The sequence below is a fragment of the Capra hircus genome (assembly GCF_001704415.2).
Source record: "Capra hircus breed San Clemente chromosome X unlocalized genomic scaffold, ASM170441v1, whole genome shotgun sequence".
Lineage (NCBI taxonomy): Eukaryota > Metazoa > Chordata > Mammalia > Artiodactyla > Bovidae > Capra > Capra hircus.
Window position 1 is genome coordinate 58,923,026 of NW_017189516.1, and position 26,204 is coordinate 58,949,229.

A 26,204-nucleotide genomic window follows, 5' to 3' on the forward strand; every position below is an offset into this window, starting at 1 on the left:
AATTAGATGTTTCTCTTTGTTCTTCTCTTTAAAGAGTCCATTAAATAAATAACCTTTAACAAACAGAGAATTTTATATAACTTATCTGCTAGAAGCTCTGTCTCCATTGCTTATCTCTGTGGCTATTTGGGTCCTAGTACATTCAGGGAAGGATTTGTTCTATCAAGATGTTCAAAGGTGTTTGGGCCTCAGGAGTTATTTTGACACTTTCTATCAAAATGGGAGCTAATGATTTACAAATCATCTCTTACTTATGAAAGAGAGAAGGAATTGTGTGGCTGGGTGGGAAAAAAAGAGATATCACCCAAGAGTTCTAAAACTACTGTTTGGGTGAGATGATTATAGACACTGAATATTTACCAAGATCAAATGCATGGCTGGTGCTGAGTGCTACGATGGCAGCTTCAGTCTAAGGACGGCTGCTTTTGTTCCATGCAAAAACCTAAATGGAGATTCTAAACAGAGTCAGAGTCACTGTATGAATTTACTCAGGAAAATAAATACAGATGCCACGGTCTAGAACCTAAACTAATGATATAAAGCCTACTGAGATAGTGGGTATAATGAAAATGGAAACATATTCAAGCTCACATTTTTGCTCTTTGTTACCTTAGAATGACTGTGCCTGCATGCTCAATCACTCAGTCATGTCCAACTCTTTGCGACCCCATGGACTGTAGCCCACCACACTCCTCTGTCCATGGGGATTTTCCAGGCAAGAATACTGGAGTGGGTTGCCATTTCCTTCTCCAGGGGATCTTCCAGATCCAGGGATCAAGCCCACATCTCCTGCATCTCCTACACTGGCAGGCAGGTTCTTTACTACTGTGCCACCTGGGAAGCCCCTGGAATGTCTATAGAAATTTATTTATGGGTATGTTTGGAGGACTGTCTTCCTCTATGAGACTGGTGCTTCCATAGCTCAGATGAATGATAATATAATGTATTCATCAGCTGCTGGGATTCACCATACAGAGGGAAGAACTGAAGATTGAGGGTTAGGAAATTACTGGAGTTATTTCCTAGAGTGGACTGCAGTGGTGGGATCCAAAGCCACAGGTAGAGAGTTTGAGTTCCTGAGGTTTAGTAGTAGGTGGACATGGGTTATATGGGTACAGGTGCTGGCAGATTAGATGATGGGAAAGCGTGTGGAATTTCACTCCAGATTGCCTCTCCTCTCTCAGCAAAATAAGAAACCATTTCATCTGTTAGGAGTGGGGATAAGAAGGAGGTCCTGGAGGTTTGAGGAAGGAGGAAAAGAATGGAAAAGCAGGAAGTGAATGGACCAGCAATGTTGCAGGATTACAGGGCAGTCCAAAAGGTCTATTCGAGGTTAGAAGCTGGGAATTTAAATTGCAGAATAAACATCCGGGCAGCTTTGTTGTTGTTGTTGTTGTTGTTGTTGTTGTTGTTCAGTGGTGTCTGACTCTTTGTGACCCCATGGACTGTAGCAAGCCAGGCTTCCCTGTCCTTCGTTATCTCCTGGAGATCACTCAAATTCATGTTCATTGAGTCAGTGATTCCATCCAACCATCTTATCCTCTGTTGCCCTCTTCTCCTAACAATGGAGTTAGGATTTTCTAGTTGAGTTCAGTCTTGGTAGGGAGGGACATGGAAGTTTAGAAATCTGTGGTAAGAAGAAATCTAGACCCCTCAAAGATGGCCTGGAATCTTTGGCTATTTCCTTCACATGTCTAAATCAACTTTGCAGATGTGATCAACTTGGGTCTTTGAGACAGCAAGATTATTCTGGATTATCTGAGGATTAAAACTAATCACATGAATACTAAGAAGCAGAGAAACTTTCCTAGCTGTAGTCAAAGAGAGATATGACTTTGGAGGAATAGTCAGAGAGATGCATTGCTGCTGGCTTTGATGATAGAGGAAAGGGCCACAAGTCGAAGAATGCAGGCAGCCTCTAGAAACTAAAGAAAGGCAAGGAAACAGATTCTCACTAGAGCCTCTAGGACAGAATGCAACCCTGCTGACACCTTGCTTTTAGCCCAGTGAGACTCATTTCAGACTTCTGGTCTCCAGAAATGTCAGTAATAAATTTAAGTCATTTTAGCCACTAAGTTTGTGGTTGTTTGTGACAGCAGCCTGTACTAATACAGTATACAAGAGAGTGATTATAGCCTCAGACCATGGGATCTAAGCTGAATAAGAAGAGAAGTTAGAAATAAATGTAAAAGACATATTTTTCTTAAGTAAGAATAATCAATTATATAAAGATATAAATCATGTCCTAAATTATCTATAAACTGGGCATGGTTACAGAAAACATACTGAAAGAATTAATTTTCATAATATCACTAAATTGATCTAAACATCATCTTGGCAAATAATTATATGAAGGTAAGTATATGGGGGAAAATCTGAAAAAGAGGTCAAACAGAAATTATCCCTAGCCATTTATTAAATGTTATAAAACTAAAGCAATTAAAAGAATATTGTACTCCTTTACAACAGGCAGATCAATGGAAGATAATAGAGCTCAGAATTGAGCTAAAATAAATATGAGAACTTATGACATAAACATTGCATTTCTTATCAGGGGAAATGATGGATTATTATTGTATTTCTGACAATGAGACTACCATTGAGAAGAAAAAATTGAGATTCTGACCTTACTCCTTATATCAAAATAAATTGATGTGGAAGAAAGATTTGAAGATTTAAAAAATGAAACTATGAATGCACTAAAACAAAACATAGCTAGATATTAATACATTTTTACGTGGAGGAAGTCACTACACAGAAAACATAGAGTGACCTATTTCACTACATTTAAAAAAGAATTGAATCATCTGTGTGGCAAAAAAGTAAATAAACAAATAAATAGAAATGCATAACACATTTGAAAAACTAAAGGCTAACTTCTCTAGGATACAGAGCTTTATTACAAATTAATACAAGAAAGAAAATAATTAAAATGTGGACAAATTATAGGCATCTCACAGGAAAAGATATTCAAATGATTTGTAAATATCTGTAAAGGTGCTCTCACCCTCATATTCATTCAGGAAATGCACGCTCAACAACAGGGTGATTATTTTTTCCTCTTAGATTGGAATGACTCCCAAAGTTGGATAGTATATTTTTCCAGAAAACAGACTCTCATATACTGTTGATAGGAATATAATTGTTGCAACAGCTTTCAAGGCAATTTGACAACACTGGGCTTCCCAGGTGGCACTAATGGACCCGTCTGCCAATGCAGGAGACCTAAGAGTCGCGGGTTCGATCCCTGGGTCAGGAAGATCCCCTGGAGAAGGGCATGGCAATCCACTCCAGTATTCTTGCCTGGAGAATTCTATGGACAGAGAAGTCTGGTGGGCTAGAGTCCATAGGTCGCATAGAATTAGATATGACTGAAGGGACTTAGCATGCATGCAAACTTTGAAATGGCCCAATAAAGCTACTTCTATGAGTGTATCTCAGATATATACTTGTCAAGATAGGCTATTTATGTATTAGTCAAGACAGGCCAACCACTTAGTCCCTTAATAGTATAAAAGTGTCTTTCAGGCACCATCTAATGCAGGTTGGCCATAACGATCAGGAGGGTGGACTGTCCTCCACACAGTCATGCAGGAACCTAGGATTCTCCAGTCTTGTGACTCCTCCCTCCTCTATATATATTTAGCCAGGAGACACACACAATAAAAATGAGTAAGATTTACATAAACCTTATAAGATGACTGATGAGTTTAATTTGTTACTCCCATCTAGACTTAAGCCATTTCAACGAGGAAATTTTGAAGATGCTATAGAGAATCTAGTGTAGAAATAAGGATGTCTTTCAGTGGGAGGGATCGTATCTATCAATCGAGTTTTCCTGTGAGCTTGAGATTGCCCCATGGAGGCAACCATGGAATGTTTCTACCTGGTCAAAGGCTGCTCTTGGCATAGGCTCTTGAATCAGACTGTCTAGTCTATAAATGGCTCAATCCTTAACAGCCGATCCAGGAAACAAATGTGGAGATCATGATCGAGAAATGAAACACCTAATGACCTTCACGGGCTTCCCTGATGGCTCAGTGCCAAAGAATCTGCCTGCCAATGCAGGAGACTCAGGAGGTGCGGGTTCAATCCCTGGGTCAGGAAGATCCCCTGGAGGAGGAAATGGCTATCCACACCAGTATTCTTGCCTGAGAACTCCCATGGACAGAGGAGCCTGGCAGGCTAAGGTCCATGGGGTCGCAAAAGAGTTGGACATGACTGAGCAACTAAAAAACAACAACAGCAACAATGGTTTTCACGAACTTTTCATTTATTCAGAGCACATCAACTGAGTTGTGTTTATGTATCAGGTTCAATTAATATTATTTGGATAGCATTTTAATACAAATGGTCTAAGACAGGGGTTAGTGAACTGGCACCCACTGGCCAAACTCAGCTCACCATCTGTTTTTGTAAATACAATCTTATTGGCACACAGCTATGTGTATTCATTTACATATTGTCTATGGCTGCTTTTGAGCATCAGTGGCAGAGTTGAATAGTTGTGAGTCCTTATGCCTCACAGAGTCTCAAACATTTACTATCTGGCCTTTTACAGGAAAGAAAAATTGCTGACCTCTGGTCTAAGGTAAAATGAAAGGAAGTGACTAGTTGATGCCCAATATGTAAAGCAGGTTAGTGTAGGCGATACGGCTTAACCTCATTATAGTGGAAACTAAATATTTAAAGCTGAATAGTTTCACAAGAGACAAATACATATTCAAGTTTTCTTCAGTGCTGTTTTTTTCCTTCACTTAATTTCTGGTATCAAAATTGAGAAAGGCTTTGTTTGGAGAAGGAAATGGCAACCCACTCCAGTATTCTTGCCTGGAGAATCCCATGGACAGAGGAGCCTGGTGGGCTACAGTCCACGGGGTCGCAAAGAGTCGGACACGACTGAGCGACTTCACTTCACTTCACTTCACTTCACTTGTTTACGTATTTTGAAAACAGTATCATGGAATGAGGAATAGCTGATGGTTTAAGAAAATGTGGACAGTAGTCTAATAAACGAGTACCCTGATGCCTCAAAATTGCTCAGTTATATGGCTTCCTTATAAAGTGGTCCCTCACCATTGTCCCTCAGGCTTTGTAAAACCCAAGTAAACAACTCAGTGAAATCAAGAGAATGACATTCTTGGTTGGTTAACACTGCAGCAGTCTTTGGTTTGTGATTTGAATGTTGATTTTAAAAAATAAGGGCAACCTGGTGGACAAGGCAGTTGATCTTGGGTGTTTATGTAACAACCCTAGACAGAAACTATAACTGTCCAATTTCTGCATTATCCTTGCTGCCGTTGTCCACTTGGAGAGGTGAAATGCTAGAACTGTTTATCAGAGCTTTCTGTGTAACTATGAGTTGCCTGAAAAGTTCATTTGCGATTTTTGGCCAACCCAATAAAAATGAAGTTGAAACCTACTTTCAGATCCCCAAACTCCAGTGTAGGTAAAAATGCTGATAGGAAACAATCACCAAATAGGGTGACCAAAAAAGAATGCAGGCCACTGGGCTCAGAGACCCTCAGCAAATGTCTCCAGTGTGTGAGCTGTAAAGATTTTTGTCTTTTATGTGTTCACAGTCACCAATGATGTGATCTCCCCAGAGAGTTGTGATTTCCCATGGGGTGAGGCTATTTCTTATTTGTCTCTGAATCTGGAACACTGGTTATACTGCCCGATACTCCAGTGACTCTCAGCAAAATCTTTGAGAAATGTATGCATACCTGCATATTTACCTTTAAAAGTAAGCTCCTGCCTTCACTCTTCCCTATCTCTCTAAAGACCAACAGCCATCTTTCTCTTGTGTTCCCCAGGATCCTCAGTAATGATTTTGAAATGGCAGTGCTTCCCTATTGCTTCACCCCATGCCCAGTTTCCGACTTTGATTGATGGTCCCACAGGGTTGACAGGATATTTGAGCATAGTAATAACCATGATGAGCTGAAAACATCGCCTAATGTTTTATACTTATCTGTGGCCCTAGGGAAAGTGCCCCACTCATCTTCAGTTCAGTTCAGTTCAGTCGCTCAGTCATGTCCGACTCTGTGACACCAGAATCGCAGCACGCCAGGCCTCCCTGTCCATCACCAACTCCCAGAGTTCACTCAGACTCATGTGCATCGAGTGACAAATGAAAAGTCATTCGTCATCATCATCATATCATCAGCATATCACTTTGTCTTGTATCTACCCTCAATCCTAGGTCACCCCATCATTATGTCTCACTTTAATTATAACCTTAGACTCTGCTTTCCTCAACTCAAGACTTCTCTCCGATTCTGCCACTGCACCTAAAAAGCAGCAGTGTAATCTTCAACCACAGAATCTATTCCTTTGTTGAAAAACCACCTCCCAAGGCTCCCATTGCCTACTGAGGTTACTATCAAAGCTATTTGCAATACTCTTTCACTTAAAAGAAGGAATCTGTTTGGTTTGTAGCCTGTGCTGAGCATGCCCCACAGATTTAAGTTTGTCTTAGAGGAAAAGGTTTCAAACTTTTTGTCCAAAATCTGTAGTGAGAAATACATTTTACATCTCATCCCATCAAACACACATCGTTATCTGAGATACACCTCTACAATGTTCTCTTCTATTGCCTTCTGCTCAGTCCCTTCAGTCGTGTCCGACTCTGTGCGACCCCATAGATGGCAGCCCACCAGGCTCCCCTGTCCCTGGGATTCTCCAGGCAAGAACACTGGAGTGGGTTGCCATTTCCTTCTCCAATGGATGAAAGTGAAAAGTGAAAGTGAAGTCATTCAGGCATGTCCGACTCCTAGCGACCCCATGGACTGCAGCCTACCAGGCTCCTCTGTCCATGGGATTTTCCAGGCAAGAGTACTGGAGTGGGGTGCCATTGCCTTCTCCACTATTGCCCTCTATGAGCCACCAAATTTTCATGATTCATTAATAAGTTATGACCCACACACAGTCTTGGAAAGCAGATGGAATGGAGAAGAGATGATCACAAAGAACAAAAAAAATGTCAGCATAGAAAACTTTCACTTGTTCATTACTGTGGCCCTTAGGGCCTTGGTAAGATGGTGTGAAGAAAGTTGAGCACCAAAGAATTGATGCTTTTGAACTGTGGTGTTGGAGAAGACTCTTGAGAGTCCCTTGGACTGCAAGGAGATCCAACCAGTCCATCCTAAAGGAGACCAGTCCTGGGTGTTCATTGGAAGGACTGATGCTAAGGCTGAAACTCCAATACTTTGGCCACCTCAAGCGAAGAGTTGACTCATTGGAAAAGACCCTGATGCTGGGAAGGATTGGGGGGGCAGGAGGAGAAGGGGACGACAGAGGATGAGATGGCTGGATGGCATCACTGACTCTATGCACATGAGTTTGAGCGAACTCTGGGAGTTGGTGATGGACAGGGAGGCCTGGCGTGCTGCGATTCTGGGGTTGCAGAGTCAGACACGACTGAGCGACTAAACTGAACTGAACTGAAGATGGGTGGGGCACTTTCCATAGGGCCACAGAAAAAGGCTAGACCCTTGGCCTAAGCATCTAGTGCCTTCTACTTGGAGCCCAACAGTGGAGTGTCACCCAGGGCCTTCCCGTGCTGCTTCACTGCTCCCTCTCCTGTACCAAGCTGGGCATACAGCCTGAAGGAGGGCGCCATGTGGAGTATGAGGTTCTGAAGAGGTAGAAACCTCTGATGGAAGCTATAATGTCATGTCAAAAATAAGCCACAGGGACTTCCCCGGTGGTCCAATGGTTAAGAATCCACCATCCCCAATGCAGGGGACATGAGTTCGATCCCTGGTATGGGAAGATGCCACATGCTGCAGGACAATTAAGCCTGCGCACCACAACTCCTGAAGCCCGAGCACCCTGGAGCCTGAGCTCCACAACAAGAGAAGCCACTGTAGCGAGAAGCCCACGGGCTACAACTAGAGAGTAGGTCCCGAGCACTGCAACTCAAGAAAGCCTGTGTGCAGTGTCAAAGAGCCAGGGGAGCCAAAAGTTTAAAAAAAAAAAAAAAGTGGTCCATATCCTCCAGGAGTTCTTAGTCAGTTGACAGAGAAAGCACAGATACATCAACTGTATTAAAACACAGAGCAGGGGATATCATCCTATCCAAGTGACCTGTGGTGGCCCTGACATATAGAAGTTGCCTTATCTACCTATTCCAGGAAAGCCAGAAATGATGGCGAGGTTTCGCTGCAGGTTTGTTTTGTTTTGTTTTGAAGTTTTCTTCTTGGATGCTCTCCTCTATACCCCAGGGCTTTTTACCACGTCAAGTTCTCGAGTGTGTGCTGCTGTATGATTCTGTTCTGGTGCCAAGCAGGCAAGTCAGTACAATAGTCAGTGGTTATTTACGCCATATGTTTTGTGCCTTCATATTCACAAATGGCTTCCCTCATGTTCTTAGACAATATAGGTTTCTATCTGAGCTCTTGTCCCTACTGATTATATTTACATATATGGATATATCTTTGTTGGAGTAGCAGCTATTACTGCACAAGGCTTTGGCATCTTGAACAAAACTTTTGTCACTGCATTTTCTGAAATATTCTGGCACCTTTCAAACATTTCAAGACTACACTATTCTCTCTTTTGGGATCATGGCCCAAAAGTAAACTTGATAATTACCCAGAATGTCCTATCCTTGAAATATGAATAGGAGCTTCCATTTTTGCTTTTTTCTTTGTTTCCCTTTGGGCAAAACAAAGGCAAATAAGTATTAATTGAAATTAAATACTGAGTGTGTTTTTTTTTAATCCATCAAGCTTTCTAGATAATTTGAAATTGAGCCCTCAAGATATTTAAAAATTCAATCAGTGGGTGTTTCTAACATTTTTATAAGTGGAAAACTGTGGGAAAGTTGTTTAAGGAGGTCTTCATTCAAGATTGGAGAGGGCAAATTACAGCCCACAGGCCAAATTCAGCTCACTGCCTGTTTTTGTAAATAAAGATTTATTAAAATGCAGCATACTCATTTGTCTCTGTATTGTCTAAGGCTACTTTAGTGCTTCAACAGCAAGGTGGAATAGTTTTGGCAGAGACCATGTGGCCCACAAAGCCAAAAATATTTGCAGTCTGGACCTTTACAGAAAAAACTTGCTGACCTCTGATTTAAGAGATTAACATTAATTAATTTGATATAGTAATTCACAGTTATTATCCATGTGTTGGTCAACTATACCATCCCATTAATTTCAATTTCTTCACTATCTTAGTTTTATTTTTCAATAATTGAGTGGTTTTTTTTTAGTTATCAGAACTTCATAACTCTCAGATGTTTTAGTGTTTATATCATATGTAATCAAATATTTTTTCTTCAAAGTGAGTAATAAATTCCTTTGGTGAAACTAAACAAGAAAGAAATGTCAATATTTTAATGAGTTGCTTAAACAGCTGAAGCCAGCATGCAGGTCATAGGAATGTAAGTTATGCATCAGATGAGTGACTTTAATAATAAGTTAATCTCCAGTATGGGTTGATTTTTAGCTTTATTATTACTATCTGGTTTGATACTTGAGCATTTAGCTATCTTTGTCTTTAAGGACTTCACTTATTTACAGATTTGCAGTTCTTTGTAATCTGATCTTCCTGTTCCTACCCTCCTTCCTTATCTCAGATGCCACTCAAATCCAAATCTTCTAAGGGCTGCCTAGCATTACCCAACAAGGCTAGAGCAAATATAAGTAGAAAAACACATCCTGCAACAGTTTTGAATTATCCACTGTTAGGTTAAAGCGTCTGCCTGCAATGCGGGAGACCTGGGTTCGATCCCTGGGTCGGGAAGATCCCCTGGAGAAGGCAATGGCAACTCTCTCCAGTATTCTTGCCTGGAGAATCCCATGGACGAAGGAGCCCGGTAGGCTGCAGTCCATGGGGTCGCAGAGTCGGACACGACTGAGCAACTTCACTTCAAAGATGCTTTGGCTGCAAATGACAGAAACCAAAAAAAAAAGTGAACATATAGCAAAGCAATTGATTATATTTCTTTACTAGGAGCCCGCAGATAGGCTAATTCCAGGACTCATTAATTCAGTGGCCTTCCACCTTTTTTCTCTGCCACAATCATGGGTCACTTCCTTCTTTGTCTGGCTTCTCTCCTTGTCACAAAATGACCATGGTAGCATCCGGCATCACTGCTTCTGTGGCAGCAGTGAAGAGGCAGAGAAGAGAAGTGGCTCTTCAGCAAGTATTTTTTAATAGCAAAAAAAGATTTTCACTGCTGTCTCCTAGCAGGCTCCCCTCCCTTCTCAATCCCTAGAACGGCAACACCTGCCAGTGCCCAAATCAGTATGGCAAGCAGAAAGAACTAGCTTGACTTAAGATTCCTTTCCTGAGCCTGGGGTGAAAACCCATCTCGGGATGCATGACCACACAGAGGGTGAGCCCATAACAAAACAGGGAAGGAAAAAATTGGATGGGGTGTAGTAGGATAAAGATGGGTTTAGATTAGAAACTATTGATGTCCATATAGCAATGTCATCTTCTGCCATTGCAAACAAGCAGTAGGGAGGAAACCATTCTTAGATTGATTTGCATTCGTGTCTAACAGTGCTTTGCTTTTACTGCTCAGGAAATAATTTTAAGAAATTGAATGGAAAGGATTAAAGATTCAATCATAGCACTGTTATTTGTACGGTATTTCTATAACATAAGGGGCTTCCCTGGTGGCTCAGCGGTAAAGAATCAGCCTGCAATGCAGGAGACCCAGGTTCGATCCCTGGGTCGGGAAGATCCCCTGGAGAAGGAAATGGCAACCCACTCCAGTATTCTTGCCTGGAGAATCCCACGGATAGAAGAGCCTGGTGGGCTATAGTCCATGGGGTCACACGGAGTTGGACATGACTGAAGTGACTTAGCACACATACATATCATAAAGAATCACTCCAATGGTTCAAAGAATAATCAAAAACAGGACTAGGAAAGGAAAGGATGAGGAGCTTAATAGTCTTCATCCAACTGTACCATTGAGCCAGTGACTGAATCTATGAGAGCTGTTTTCATGACAACAACTGGCAGAAATTTGGAGGAGTTTCCAAGGATTAAAGTCTATGACTTAAAGATAATTGATTCCCTTCTTGCTTATTCATTATAAAATGATATCTATCCAGAGAAGGTAGGTAGCATTAGCCCCTTAGAGAGGTCAAAATTCACACCATGTGTCAATGTCCTTGTCTGAGTCTTTTCAACTTGACCTGCAAGCTTTGGCTTTAAAACAAGTAATGCTGAAACTCCTCTAATTTGCAATTTAATATCCTTGAGTTACCAATCTAGGGTATTTCTTTGGGATGAATGCTTTCTGTCTTTTTGTTCTCCTACCTCCTTGCTTTACTTTATGCTCCAGGAAAGAAATATAACTTAAGGAAATGACTTGCCAAAAGCCATTTTTCTTGTCCTGATATTTGGACACTTTTGTTTCTGCAAATACAATACCTCCATAGACTAAGTTAAAAATACTGTTTTCAACTCAATGTATGCACAATAAGAGCTTCACATTCAAGAGCCTGGAAGGGCAGACTAGCTCCTAGTTTGAGAGAAGGTAACAGCAGAGCTGTTCTTTTGGATCATGAGCTTATACCTTTATTATTTGTTTCTTAACTCATAGTACTTGAAAGTGGAAAAAATGACAGCAAGGAAAAGGTCCTTGTAGGATATAATTTGTTCACGACCAGTTATTACAGTAAGCAGTGATTACACAGAATGCCTGGTTAAGGAAAAAACCATAGCAGAGCTTTTAAGCCTGTGGCATCCAAGCCATGCAGACAGCTTTTCTACCTCACATTTTGGTAGAATAACGAGACATGCTGGACAAATTGAATAGCTCAATGTTTTCTGTCCTAGAACCTTACTTGTTTTGAGGTTCAAGAATCTACAAGATCTTATTTTTTCCCTCTTGAGAAAAAATTTCAGAACTAGAGGTTAAAGTGTCTGCCTGCAATGCAGGAGACCTGGGTTCAATCCCTGGGTCGGGAAGATCCCCTGGAGAAGGAAATGGCAACCCACTCCAGTATTCTTGCCTGGAGAATCCCATGGACAGAGGAGCCCAGTGGGCTACAGTCCACAGGGTCACAAAGAGTCAGACATGACTGAGTGACTTCAGTCACTCATACTCAATTACCTTGCCAAATAATTTACACGAAAGGAGAAAGGTTTCTTAGTGTTTAGTTTAGCTGGAAGCATGACCTCCAAGAGCTGTCTTTCTTTACAACAGTGAGACTCACAGAATGTTCTTAGTTTCTGACCACGGCTTTGATAATTTCACTGCCACTTCAACATGTAAACTGTGGGGATTACTACATTTCTCAAGTACTTTGGGGAGCCTTGGCCCTAAGGAGAGGCATCAGCGTTGCTTAAGAATACCATAAATATTTCCTTCCCCGAGAAACACAGACACTTTGGAAATTAGATTTTGAAAACTCTAATCCACAAGGTGATAGCAGGATGAAGAAATAGTGTTGGATAGATTGGAATTTAAACCAAGAAGAATGACTCATTGACCTGGTTTCTACCTGCTTTCTATTTCAATCAAGGTTAATGGAAAAACTGCCAAGGATAAGGTGATACATAAATGGAAACTTTAACCTAGATAGATTTGATTAAATAGCCAAGAGTCCATGGCCTGAAGTATTTCTTGAAAATAACGTGAGCATCTCTATATACAGTGAGGTTCAAAGTTGACTGAAAGGCAGACAGTTTGGGCTCCAACAGATTGTTTCCCACTTTTTCCATATAGATTGTTTTCTTCCAGAATTCTTATTTTTCACTCTCTAAAGCCCTAGTTTCCACTGAAAAAAACTATCAGTGTCCCCCCCCCCCCGCGAATTTGAGATTTTCTCATCTTTTTTCACCAGTAGAACACTTGCTTGATAAAAGTTTGGATTACTAGGAATAAAATACTAAGAGGCTTAGGACAAGAATGGATTTCCTAGACTCAGCAGGCACCATATGATTTATTGGGAGAAATCCCACCAAAATTCAAAGGCTCCTGAGGAGGGTAACTTCATCCTTTAAGACTGAATTTGAGGGGCTTCCCTGGTGGCTCAGTAGTAAAGAATCTCCCTGCCAGTTCAGGAGACACATGTTCGATCCCTGATCTGGGAAGATCCTACATGCCACACAGCAGCTAAGCCCAGGCGCCACAACTGCTGGGCCTGTGCTCTGGAGCCTGGCAATTGCAACTACTGAGGACTGTGCACCCTACATCATCCCTTAACAGAGGTTACTTGTTTTAGAATAGAGGAGAGAGCCCTCCTTTGGCTCCTGTCCTAAATATCTGGGGTCAATCCCAGTTTAACTCTTAGGCCAGAGTATCTCACTGGCTCCGATAGTTCCCCTGTCCTCGGACTGTTGCCACATTTCCGGCCAAGAAGCAGAGGTGGCCACTTTCCTGGTAACTACTACTCTTTCCCGTCCAGGCTGCTCTCCTTTTCTTTTCTTGGGATGTACTTTGAATATGAAGCAGGCAACTCAAAGTAGCAGGGGCTCTTTTGAACTCATTCCACTGTGCATGCGTGTGGCAATAACTGGCTCCATTCTCCAGCTCAAATTTTCCTGGAATATGATTTTGACTGGTGTTTTGGTTGCCCAACTCTCATCAGTCCCTATATTGTTTTCCAATGCTGATTTATTTAGGCAAATTAACTTACATTGGTGAGATTAATTATCCAAAAACACTAGACTTGGAGTGTGGGCCCAACAAATGGCCTTCAGGTGCCAGGGGCCATCAATAATATTATTACTTCTTTGACAGAGCTCCAAACTGGAAATAAAATACCTGGTATAGACTTTCACTTGCCTTATTTTGGGGAGATCTGTGGCTTGAGAGCCATTGAAAGGGGATGCAGATGAGAATAAAGGATGAATTTTAGTTTCAGTGAAGGATTAAACATAGTTTTAGTAAATGCTTTTATAAGACATCCACAGATTGTAACTGTGGATTGTAACTCACCTAATGTACTTTCACACATCTGATTTAAAACTGCATTTTGGTTTATCAGAATAGGCATCAGAACATGAAAAGTAAACAGATTCTGTACTAATCAGTGTTCTTGGATGCACATGACAGGTACCAAGTCTAGATAACTTAAAAAGAAAAACGATTTAGAGAACCTAAGAAATAGGAGGCATCTAAAGATCTTCTAACTAGCCACATATGAAAACATCACCAGTGCCATAAAAACAGATCTGGTCAAGCCTCTCAACTGTCCACTCCCTTTCCAGAAAACATGCTACACAGAATGGCAGATAAAATGGATTCTTTATATTGGCCTAGACACATGTTTTCTTTCAGATCAGAGGGATGTGATTAGGAAGATTATTTCAATAGTTTCAGCTATGTCAGAAATTGGCTTGTGAGTCACCTTCTTGCCATAAAGTTAAGCTTTATGTGTGTGTTTCAGAAGTACTTAAGTGAGCACTACAAGCCTCCACTTTCTCACATGTTTGACAAATGAGTCTTCAGCCTTTGCTTGAATTTACCTAGTGCCTGGGGGAAAGAGCATTAAAAAAAAAAAACACAAATGCTTAATTTGGGAGTCATTTTAGATTGGCAGAAAAGTTAGCAAAATAATAGAGTCCCCTTATGCCCTTCACCGAGTTCCCCCTAATGATAGCATCTTTTATAACCTTGGTACCCTTATCACAACCAAGAAACCAACATTGGTTTGTTATTCTCAACTGAACTACAGACTTTGTTTGGGGTTTCACCAGTGAAAGTGTTAGTCGCTCAGTCATGTCAGACTCTTTGCAACCCCTTGGAATTCTCCAGGAGAGAATACTGGAGTGGGTTGCCATTCCCTTCTCCAGGGAATCTTCCCGACACAGGGATCGAACTTAGGTCTCCCACGTCGCAGGCAGATGCTTTATTGTCTGAGCCTCCAGAGAAACCACACTAGATTTCACCAGTTTCCCTGCTAATAATATCCTTTTTCTGTTCCAGGATCCCATTCAGGATACTACATGCATTTAGCTGAGCATTATGTTTTCTTTTTTAAAAAAAATAACATATTTCTAATGTCATACAGTTTCTGGGAATACCTTACCCTGGTTGTTCCGGTTCAAGTTCTGGTTTATGAGGTTTCCATCCAGGTGACCCAGGACTGCAGTCATCTGAGTGCAGTCATCCTCCGTGACCAGCCTGGAGGATCAGGGTCCAGGCTCACTCACCTGGCTGCTGGCTGGAGACTCCTCTTCCTCACCACAGAGCCCTTTGCAAAGGGCTTCTCATGCCACGGTTTCCCCTGCAGAATGAGGGCCGCAAGACAGAGAGCGTCTGAGAGTGAAGCCACAGGGAACAGTGCTTTTTTCTGAGGCTACACATTTCACTGCTGAGCAGTTCCATTTGCTGACAAAAGTGTCTTCCTACAATTTCCTCCTGAATCCTAGTTCTGGCCAATGAAGGGCTGGCCAGTAGGTCTCTTCACCCCCACCATGTTTAGTCCTCTTAAAAAAAGAAGAAACGGTCTCCCTGAGTCTTCCCTGAATGCTAAAGATGCTCCATTCACACAACTGTTCCCCACCAGATGACACAATCTGGTGTCCCCCTCCCTGCCCCCAAGCCCATCAGAGGAGAAAAAAAAAACTTCATGGAAAGAAATAGAAGGTTGTTGACTCACGGAGTTTGCTATATCTCCCTACCTGTAATCAGGACTTTGGTATAAAGATAGCTATAAGCAGACTCACATTTCTTTATAAACTGATGGAACTTGTTACTGTGTCCAAAATTCATCATTATATATAAAGGCTCATCGATTCATAAACATTTTTATATTGTTCTTTTAAAAACACATACTGAGATTAAAGTTGAGTATTGTGACCAGTCAGGAAATGGCAATGTTCCTAGTTCAGATGTCGCATGGTTTGAGCCCGTAGCTGTTCTCTAGGTAGAGTTATGCACAGACCAGTGGTGGTCAGCCAGAGTGGTTTTGTCCCTGAGGGACACTTGGCCATGTCCAGAGGCATTATCATTTGTCACAACAGAGAATGGGTGGGTGTTCTGGCACCTGGTAAGCTAAAGCCAGAGATGCTGCTAAATAACCCACTGTGCAGAGGACAGACAGCCCCTCAGGACAGAGAGTTATCCAGCCCCACATGTCATTCACGCCAAGGCTGAAAAAGTGTGGCATAAATTATTTGCAGTTTCTAAAAGGCCACTTCCCATTCTGCCACCCAAGTGTGTCTTTTTTATGTCATTTTTTCCTCACTCTGTAACTGTGCTCCCCTTACTGCCTATGAATTCCTTTGGTTTGCATTCTCTAAGAGTCTGTTTTTCTAGTGCAAGTAAATAACAAGGCAGCTGTGGTTGGGGAAAGTGGGAGAGGTGCTGCCAAAAAGCATTCCTTCAACTTTTCTCTGCAGGAATTTTTTTGAAGGTTTGAAACAAGCTAGAACCTCCCTGGTAGGCTAGGATGGAGTTGCAAACTCCAAGGCTGGCCAGGTGTGCCATGGCTCAGGGGCACAGGTGTCTCTGCTGGCCTGGCGTGAGTGTGAGGACTGTGGGGCTGGTGCTGCCAGCTCTCACACCTTCCTCAAGAGGTCGGGAATCCAGACACCTATGTGAACTTCCCGAGATTTCGCCTTAGAGCTTAAGGTTTTGCAAATCTCTGTGTTACTTAGAGATGATCATGCTGAGTAAGTAAGCCAGATAGAAAAAGATATATGATATCACTTATATGTGCAGTCTTAAAAAAATGGTACAAATGAACTTATCTACAAAATAGAAATAGATATAAGGACACAGAAAACAAAGTTATGATTACAAAGGGGAAGGGAAGGGAGAGAGAAATTAGGAGTTTGGGATTAACATATACATACTACTAATATATACAATAAATTATCAACAAGATCCTACTGTATAGGACAAGGAACTGTACTCAATATTTTGTAATAACCTATAAGGGGAAAGAATCTGAAAAAGAATACATACACACACACATATGTATGTAGAACTGAATCACTTTGCTGTATACTTGAAACTAACACAACATTGTAAATCAATTATACTTCAATTAAATCAATCAATCAATCACTGTGCAGGCTAAACACAACCGGAGTAGTGGGGTGGGGATGTGGGTATGGTCATGTCGAACCCACCGACTGGTTCTGTGGCAGCATCAGAAGAGGGTTTTGTCCCCAGAATTGCACTTAGTTCTGTTTGACTTCATTTCACGTCTCAGGCAATTTGCACAGGCAGTTTCTTCTCCTTTCCAATACTGTGATCTTTATGGAACTCTGCGAGTGAAGGAATTTAAAGGGACTTAAATGTTGATGTCCAGTCCCATATCCAGGTGCATCTCTGAATTTGGCCGTCTACATCCATTCTCTGCTATTGCTTCACTAAGGAATGGGCCTTAGCATGTTCTTGCCCATCACTCAGACTTCTTGTAGGGCAGAGTCTAAATGACCCTCACAGATGAACAGCCTCTGTTTTACAAATACCTTCAGAACCATCTCTCATGATGCAGAGGCCTAGCGACCTTAAACAAAGGATTTTCAGCTTCTCATCACAAGTATCTGAGTTCTCCCAGCCACCCCTCTCAAGACAGAGTCAGGCTTTTTATAAAGAGCTGTATTAGGAGTTTGGGTTTCAGTTCTACCACCTACCAGTCCTGCGATTTGGGGACAGTTTCCTTTAGTTCTCTGATGTTAATTTTCTCAACTGCAAGATGGATAGATCAAAAGGCTACATGAGTGGATTGTATGCTGATATGTGTTAGATAATATCATACATGCAAAAATAATTGATGCCCATCCTGGTGAACATTTAGAACTCAAATATTGTTAGTTTCTCTTTCCTCTGTCACTCTGTATTACTTTGGACATGTTGCTCTCTGTATCTGGTCTTTAATGTCACCTCCCTCAAATAGACACCCTATTTTCCTAGCTATAGCACAGTGAGAAATCAAGAGCACCGGTTTGGTGTGGGCTAGTCCTGGGTGCAAGGTTTTAAATTTATCCCTTACCAATTTCTGCCCTGGACAAGTTACTTAACCTCTCCTAACATCTATAAAAGCACAAAATATAATAGTGTGAGCTTTGTAGAGCTGCTATGAGAATGTAATGAGACCATGGATGCTCAGCTTCTAGTACATACTCCAAAATCACCAGCTCCTCATTGTCCCTGTATGCCTGTGTCACAAGGAAGTCATGGTTGCTGGATGAAATCATGGGCATTCAGATATTTAGAAAAGTTACAGGTACGAGAACTTTCTGGTGGTGCAAGACTTTCTTGCTGAGTTTGCAGCCCCATTCAACTCATGTAATTTTTACACTGGTGCCATTCCATAAAAATGACAAAGTCTTTTGTTATTTTTATTGAGGAATAACATATATATAGTGATGTAAATAAATATGAATGTTCACACGTACAACTCAATGGGTTTTTAATATATATAGCTCATGGATCATATAACCAACAGCCAGATCAAGCTAAGGAACAATCCAAGCACACCAGGAGGCTCCTTCATGCCCCTTTGCAGTCAGTCACCATTCCCCAAAAGTAACCCTTACTCTTCCATCTATCACCAAAAACGAGTCTTTCCTTGGACATTTTTTACCCTTAGTATCTCTGCTGCTGCTGTTAAGTTGCTTCAGTTGTGTCCGACTCTGTGCGACCCCATAGACGGCAGCCCACCAGGCTCCCCCATCCCGGGATTCTCCAGGCAAGAACACTGGAGTGGGTTGCCATTTCCCTCTCCAATGCATGAAAGTGAACAGTGAAAGTGAAATCGCTCAGTCTTGTCCTACTCTTAGCGACCCCATGGACTGTAGCCCACCAGGCTCCTCCATCCATGGGATTTTCCAGGCAAGAGTACTGGAGAGGGGTGCCATTGCCTCCTCCTTAGTATCTCTAGAATCAACTTAATATGAAAAATACTCTTTAATAACCTCTACTCTCTGAATCTGATCTTATTTGATTAAAATTAGGAATTGTATACTTCAGTGCTGCTGGGCTCTCCCTGGAACCAACCCAAAACCTCCATCTGACTTCTGGTCATAGACAGTGCTGACAAGTCCTCATGGCATGCTCTGCCCTGTGCTCCTTACCTGGAGGGAGACAAAAGCCTAGGAGATATGGTTCTACCCTCAGAGAGCTTCTCATCTAGCTAGAGAAACCACCACTACCTGACAGCAAGTGAGACCATGAAAAGCCTCTCCTAGAGGGACAAGCTCATGTTTTGTTGTTCTCAACTCTCCAGAGACCCTGTTTGGTACTGGCCTCTCCCAACATGGCTAGATTAACCACACTCCATACCAATGATTCCTTTCCTCTGTGGTCACTTGGATGTGGAAGGCTTGCTGTCTTACCACCTGCTATTGTTTCATGTATGTCTATGGGCTCTCCCATCTAGGATGTGATCTCCTGCAGGCACATGGAGGGCAATCCTCTAGTGCTTTTTCTAAGATGCCTTTGATCAGGATGTGTGATCCCAATTTTCTCTCCAGGTCACTGTAGCCCATAAGATAGTGCCCACTCTGGGACCAGTTAGAAAGCATATTGTTGTTGTTGTTTAGTTGCTAAGTTGTGTCTGACTCTTTGTGACTCCATGGACTGCAGCATGCGAGGCTCCTCTGTCCTCCAGTATCTCCCAGAGTTTGCTCAAATTCATGTCCATTGAATCAGTGATACTATCTAACCTTCTCATCCTCTGCCACCCCCTTCCCCTTTTGCCTTCAATTTTTCCCAGCACTGGGCTCTTTTCCAATGAGTCAGCTCTTCGCATCAGGTGACCAAAGTATTAAAGTTTCAGCTTTAGCAACAATCCTTCCAATGAATATTCAGAGTTGATTTTCTTTAGGATTGAATGGTTTGAGTTCCTTGCTGTCCAAGTCACTCTCAAGAGTCTTCTCCAGCACCATAATTCAAAAGCATCAATTCTTTGGTGCTCAGCCTTCTTTATGATCCAGCTCTCACATCTGTACATGACCACTGGAAAAACCATACCTTTGACTATGTGGACCTTTGTTGGCAAGGTGATGTCTTTGCTTCTTAATGCACTGTCTAGGTTTGTCACAGCTTCTTTTAATTTCACGGCTGCACTCACCATCCTCAGTGATTTTGGAACCCAAGAAAATAAAATCTGTCACTGCTTCTACTTTTTTCCCTTCTATTTGCCATAAAGTGATGGGACTAGATGTCATGATCTTAATTTTTTTTCTTTTTTAATGTTGGGTTGCAAGCCAGATTTTTCACTCTCCTCTTTCACCCTCATCAAGAGGCTCTTTAGTTCCTCTTCACTTTCTGACTTTAGAGTGGTATCATCTGCATATCCGAAGTTGTTGATATTTCTCCCAGCAATCTTGATTCCAGCTTGTGACTCATCCAGCCTGGCATTTCACATGATGAACTCTGTATATAAGTTAAATAAGCAGGGTGACAATATACAGCCTTGACATACTCCTTTCCCAATTTGGAACCAGTCAGTTGTTCCATGTCTGGTTCTAAGTATATGCTGATCACTATTTGCACTGTAAAAACATTGCTGCTCAGTATGGATAGTCAGGAAGCTTAAATTACTTTAAAAGATAGAGTGGCCCTTATCACTTTCTGGCATCCGAGGAATGATGGGTTGAACATAAACTGTTCTGTATGGTTGTAAGTACATGATACAGCAGTCTCTTGAGCAGATTCTCTATGCTGTATGGGAACAAAAGACATTCTTCAAAAAATGAAGAGTCAATCAGCAAACTACTGACAGATCGCAAGGAAGAAGTGAGCAGTTTTATTGCATAGCTGTTTTTCCTGAGGATTTTAAATGCGAAAATGGCTTAAGCCATGCCTCCTTACATGTTATTGCACATCATCCATCATTTTGTCTAGTTGCCTATTAATAACGTTCACCCCTGTCTAATTAGGGCCATTTTTAAAGAATGTGCCTGCAGTGCAGGAGACTGGGTTCAATTCCTGGGGTGGGAAGAGTTCTGGAGAAGAGAATGGCTACCCACTCCAGTATTCTTGCCTGGAGAATTCCATGAACAGAGGAGCCTGGTGGGGTTTGCCAAGACTTGAACACGACTGAGTGACTAACACTTTCACTACCTGCCTCAACAGGGTGAATTTTAGCAAGTATTAATGAATAAAATATGTAATTGAGGCAAGAAAGAATACCTTCAGTATGATTCCCTCTCTGGAGGCTCCTTGGGTACTAGCAATAGTCTACATCTGAACTTGGCTGCTGGTTATGTGAGAGTTGACTTCTTCATTATTACTTACACTGTATATTTATATTTATACACATCTACACATATCCTACATCCTCTAATTAAAAAAATTTTTTTTAAGTTGTTCTATCTTAAAAGAAAATGTCTCCTATCCTACATGTATTCTGGTTCTTTGACAACTTGCTTGAAATTTAGGATATGTCCACTGGTTATGAAAAATAAATCCCTTAGGATTTAATATATGGTTTAATTATTCTTCTGGCTCAACTATTAAAATGAAGAGATGATAGAATTTTTAAAGGAATATGCTCATAATACAGTCAAATATATTTGGTGATATGAACTAGTGATGAGCAAAGTGTTGCCTGCAAAGGCCCTGCTGTTGTTCAGTCACTAAGTCATGTCTGACTCTTTGTGACCCCATGGAGACTCCTCTCTCCTTTACTATCTCCCAGAGTTTGCTTAAATTCATCTCCATTGTGTCGGTAATACTATCCACCCATCTCATTCTCTGCTGTCCTTTCTCTTTTTGCCTTCAATCTTTCCCAGCATCAGAATCTTTTCCAATGAGTTGGCTCTTTGCTTCAGGGGGCCACAGCATTGCAAAGTAAAAGACCTGTTAGTTCTATTTGAAGAACAGATTAGAATCGTGTGCAATTAGTATGTTTAACGTCTATCTGATATAACATGTCTATATGATAATGTCTGTGATGTCTATATGATGTAACATACAGAGGTTAATGTTTCTATGGTGTGACAGATCATGGTAGGCCCTGTGGTGAGACCATCTTTTAGATCCTGAAGATAAGAACATACACACGATGAAAGAGATTGATGGCTCTTTGCCACATCACAACTGATTTACATCATTTTCATCTACATATTTCATAACTGCCAAAGTGAAGACTGTCATGAACTATGTCCATTTTATGGGTATATTCCTTTGCTTTCTGAAGAGAAGGAGGGCTTGTGTGTGCCTGTTGATTATATTGTGATGTCTTCTAACTCCAAAAATTCAGAGCGGAGGTGTGGGGAACATCTGCAGCCCCATGAGGATCCCAGGAATGTTCATTTCTGTTGACGAATGCCTAGTCTGTCTTGTCCTGATATCAGCCTTGCCTTTAAGTTGTATTGGACTCAATCTCTTGCTTTACTACACTATTAAGGATATCTTGTGAAAAATAACAATTCTTAATCCCCTTTTAAACCCAAGGTTCCTTGCAGCATGGGCTGCATTTCTACTGATGGGTAGCTGTGCAGAGTCCTCATTTGCACTTCCTACACATGAAGTTGACAGCTGCATTGTTCCAAAACACATTCTCACTATGATGACTGCCAGTATTTTATGATGACATACTAGGAATTCATTTGCAGCTGCCTACTGATATAGAAGGTATCTATATTCTTTAGTGAGTTAACCAGTGAAGTACATTTGTTGCAAGTGCATATATATAAGATGCTAAAAGGATCAATGCCTTACTTATTCTAGTAAAAATTAGAAACAACCCAAATGTCTGTCAGTGGGGGTGATGGGAGATGGTTAGTTAAGTTATGGTATAGCCATACTATGGAATACTATGAAACCCGCCCCCCTCAAAAGAGAGTAGACCTGAATTTATGGAATGTGTCAGGCTCCCCATTAAGCACTTTATATGCAAAATTTTATTTTGTCTTCACAACAACTCCATGAAATTCCCATTTTATAGATGAGGACCCTGAGACTTATCCAAAGTCTACAAGATCAGTAAATGGTGTAACAATGATTAGATTTGAGTTCTATGGACCCCAAATTCACTTCCTTATTCAGTTACACTCTATTAGCTCATGGATGTCAAAGCTGTGTGCACTGTTGACTCCCCTCTCATGGAGATTTAATTTGAGATGACATTAGTTTGCATAAATATGAAGAGACTCATGTAATAGTAAAAGCAAACATATGTAAGTATCAAAACTAAATGGCCTCTGAAGGAAATAAGTTTCCTGTATTTTCCATGGTTGAAATAGAATTAAAGAGCACACACCAAGATTCTGGCTATATGTTCAATTCAAGTTAAGAATTTTCACGTATTTTCAAGCCTATTACTCTGCTTAAAATGCCAAATTATGAGTGAAGTGAGGGGTCACACTTCTGCTCAAATGTATTTATTGAAAATGTAAACTGTCATTTATCTGCTTGTTTTTACAACTTTTCATTTTTTTAATATTTACAGATGGACAAAAGAGAAAGAAATCTTTGAGAAAGAAACTGGATTCACTCGGGAAGGAGAAAAACAAAGACAGAGGTAAAAGACAGAATGAACTATAGCAAATGTGTCTTCCATGGAGCATACTGGTTGAATTTGCTGGGGTTTTAGAACTGCATTGATTTACATGGTTCAACTCTATTATGTAAACTGGATTTCTACAGTGGAATGCCATTAAAGGCTGTTTGGGTCTACTCTTTTGTGTTCGAGTGGCCCTGTACTGAATTGATGAGTTCAATTGGTTTGAGCAAAGTATGATTCATGCCAAGTTCATGGTTCCAATTATGAAGCTGCCCAATCAGCAGTGTATAACGAAAACCTGGGTTGAGTAGCCATGGATAGTATCTCTAACGCTAACCAGCTGTCTGGCAAATCTAGATAGTTAGGCAGGGCTAGTTGAATGACAAAGAGTTTGGATTCGCCTACCATTTCTACTGGAAAGAAATAGTCTCATCCTCATGGTTAGTGAAGATGGGCTGTTGTCAGCATTGTAATGCTAGATCACAGCATACTCATTTTTTTTTTTTTTTTTTTTTGCCCTGTGGGTTTTGGGAATGGTTGACTCTCTTCATACTGTCCCCTTCTGTGGATATTTAGGAAACCAATAGTTTAGCCACTCTCTCAGAGGTATTTGGCGGAGAATGCAATGGCACCCCACTCCAGTACTCTTGCCTGAAAAATCCCATGGATGGAGGAGCCTGGTAGGCTGCAGTCCATGGGGTCGCTACGAGTCAGACACGATTGAGCAACTTCACTTTCACTTTCCACTTTCATGCATTGGAGAAGGAAATAGCAACCCACTCCAGTGTTCTTGCTTGGAGAACCCCAGGGACGGGGGAGCCTGGTGGGCTGCTGTCTCTGGGGTCACACAGAGTCGGACACGACTGAAGCAACTTAGCAGCAGCAGCAGCAGAGGTATTTGTGTTCCTTTTTAACTAATATTCATTGAGCCCGCATAATGGGCACCTGGGCCCCATTAGCCCAGTATATCTTTTTGTGGCTTGTTTCTACGTCTTCATATGAAATGACTGCTGAGTGGTATGGTCATATGAATGTATTTCATTTTATGTGTCATAGTGAATAAGTGTTGAGTAAGGGAGGCCATATGTCTTGCCTTGGCGTTCTTTTATATAATGATCAAATTTCTGCTTGAGAGTAATGAAAGGCAATGAAATCAAAGGTATAAAAATAAATGCATTGTGGTAAGTATTAGACAAGACCTAGATACACCACTGATCCCAGACTCTACAACCATATCTTGAATTGTGCCTAAAGGGTCATGACATCTGGTTCTTGGACTAAAAAGAGATAAAGAATTCTAATAGAAAAAAATGGTATTGATGAACCTATTTGCAGGGAAGGAATGGAAATGCAAATATAGAGAACAGACTTATGGACACAGTGAGGGAAGGAAAGAGTGGGACGAATGGAGAAGGTAGCATAGATATATACACACTACCATGTATAAAACTGATAGCTGGCGAGAAGTTGTAGGCACTCTGTGATGATCTAGATGTGTGGTGGTGGGAGAGGAGGGAGACTCTAGAGGGAGGTGATATATATGATATATATGTATGATATATGTATGATGATGGTTGATTTGCATTGTCATATGGCAGAACCCATCACAATATTGTAAAGCAACTTTCCTCCAATTAAAAAATACATTTTAAAAATAAAATTTAAAAAAGAATTCTAGAGAATAGAAAACTAGTGTTTTACTTCCCTTAGAGCATAATATCTCAATCTTGGGACTGTTGACATTTTCTACAGAACAATTCTTTGCTGTGGGGGCTGTCCTGTACACTGTCTGAGATGTTTAATATAAGCATCCCTGGTCTCTACCACTCGATGCCAGTACCACTGCTCCCAGAGTATCTCCAGACGTTTCAAATGTTTACCTCCAGCTGGAGGAAAGGACATGAAAATATCAAGGATCCCTGCCCCTGACTGCATTGTACTGATAGAATAATTTGTGAAACCTTTAAACATTCCAATGCCCCCACCTCAGAAAATCTGACCCCATTTGTCTTTATAGGTACTGGGCATGAGTCATTTTATAACTACCAATGTGCACCTTCTATGATGAGAACTCTGGTCCATACTAACCAGTTTACCCATCAGGGCACAGTCTACCGTAGCAGAATCTCATGCTAGCATAATGAATACAATGGATATTTACTCTTCTTCAGCTATCCATCATTGTCTGAAAAATTGTATTCTGTTCAATTAATTCATAAACTGATGCCCTTACATTTTAAATGAATATTAGTAGCCAGGGTAGCTTTTTTAAACTAGAGTTTTTACTCATCCTATTCCTGCCATGGGCCATCTTTATCTCATTAGATTAGAGTAATCCTCGGTGTTATAGGGTTATTAAAGGGATCATCCAGACTGATATTAGTAATGTGGTATCTTTAAAGTTGTTTATTCTAAGATGATGATATTGGTACTGGGATCTGAACACTCAAAATGTAGCCGTGAGGTGATTCTTCAGAAGTGCCCATTCGTGTTAAATGAAACAGAATGAGCATTTCTGTTTTTTGCAGATGTTTTAATTCCCTCAGCAGAGGGAGATGTATGTGTGCTTCTCCATATAAGAAAACAGCAGGAAGTAAGGGTTGGGCAGGAAGGGCCAGGGGAAGTAATCAGCCAGTATGCACTGGGCTAGTATACCTTTTTCAGACCAAATCGTATTTAGATATTATATAGGCTCACTGAAAATTTGGCAGTGTTCTATGAGGTGGCATGGGGTGCTGGCTGGGAAAAGGAAGGCAGATTCTGGTGATTCCAAGGAAAAGATACATCATGTATCCAACTAAGGAAAGAAATATC

General features: G+C 41.1%; 1 protein-coding gene across 5 annotated transcripts in view; it reads left to right on the plus strand.

Annotated features, from left to right (window-relative positions):
• Positions 1-26,204, plus strand: part of ARHGAP6 (Rho GTPase activating protein 6) — a 532,190-nt gene that overhangs the window by 449,955 nt on the left and 56,031 nt on the right. For all 5 annotated transcript variants that reach the window (XM_018043781.1, XM_018043782.1, XM_018043785.1 and 2 more), the window contains exon 3: positions 23,337-23,408. In XM_018043781.1, the coding sequence (XP_017899270.1) occupies positions 23,337-23,408 (72 nt within the window). The remainder of the gene's footprint in view (positions 1-23,336; positions 23,409-26,204) is intronic.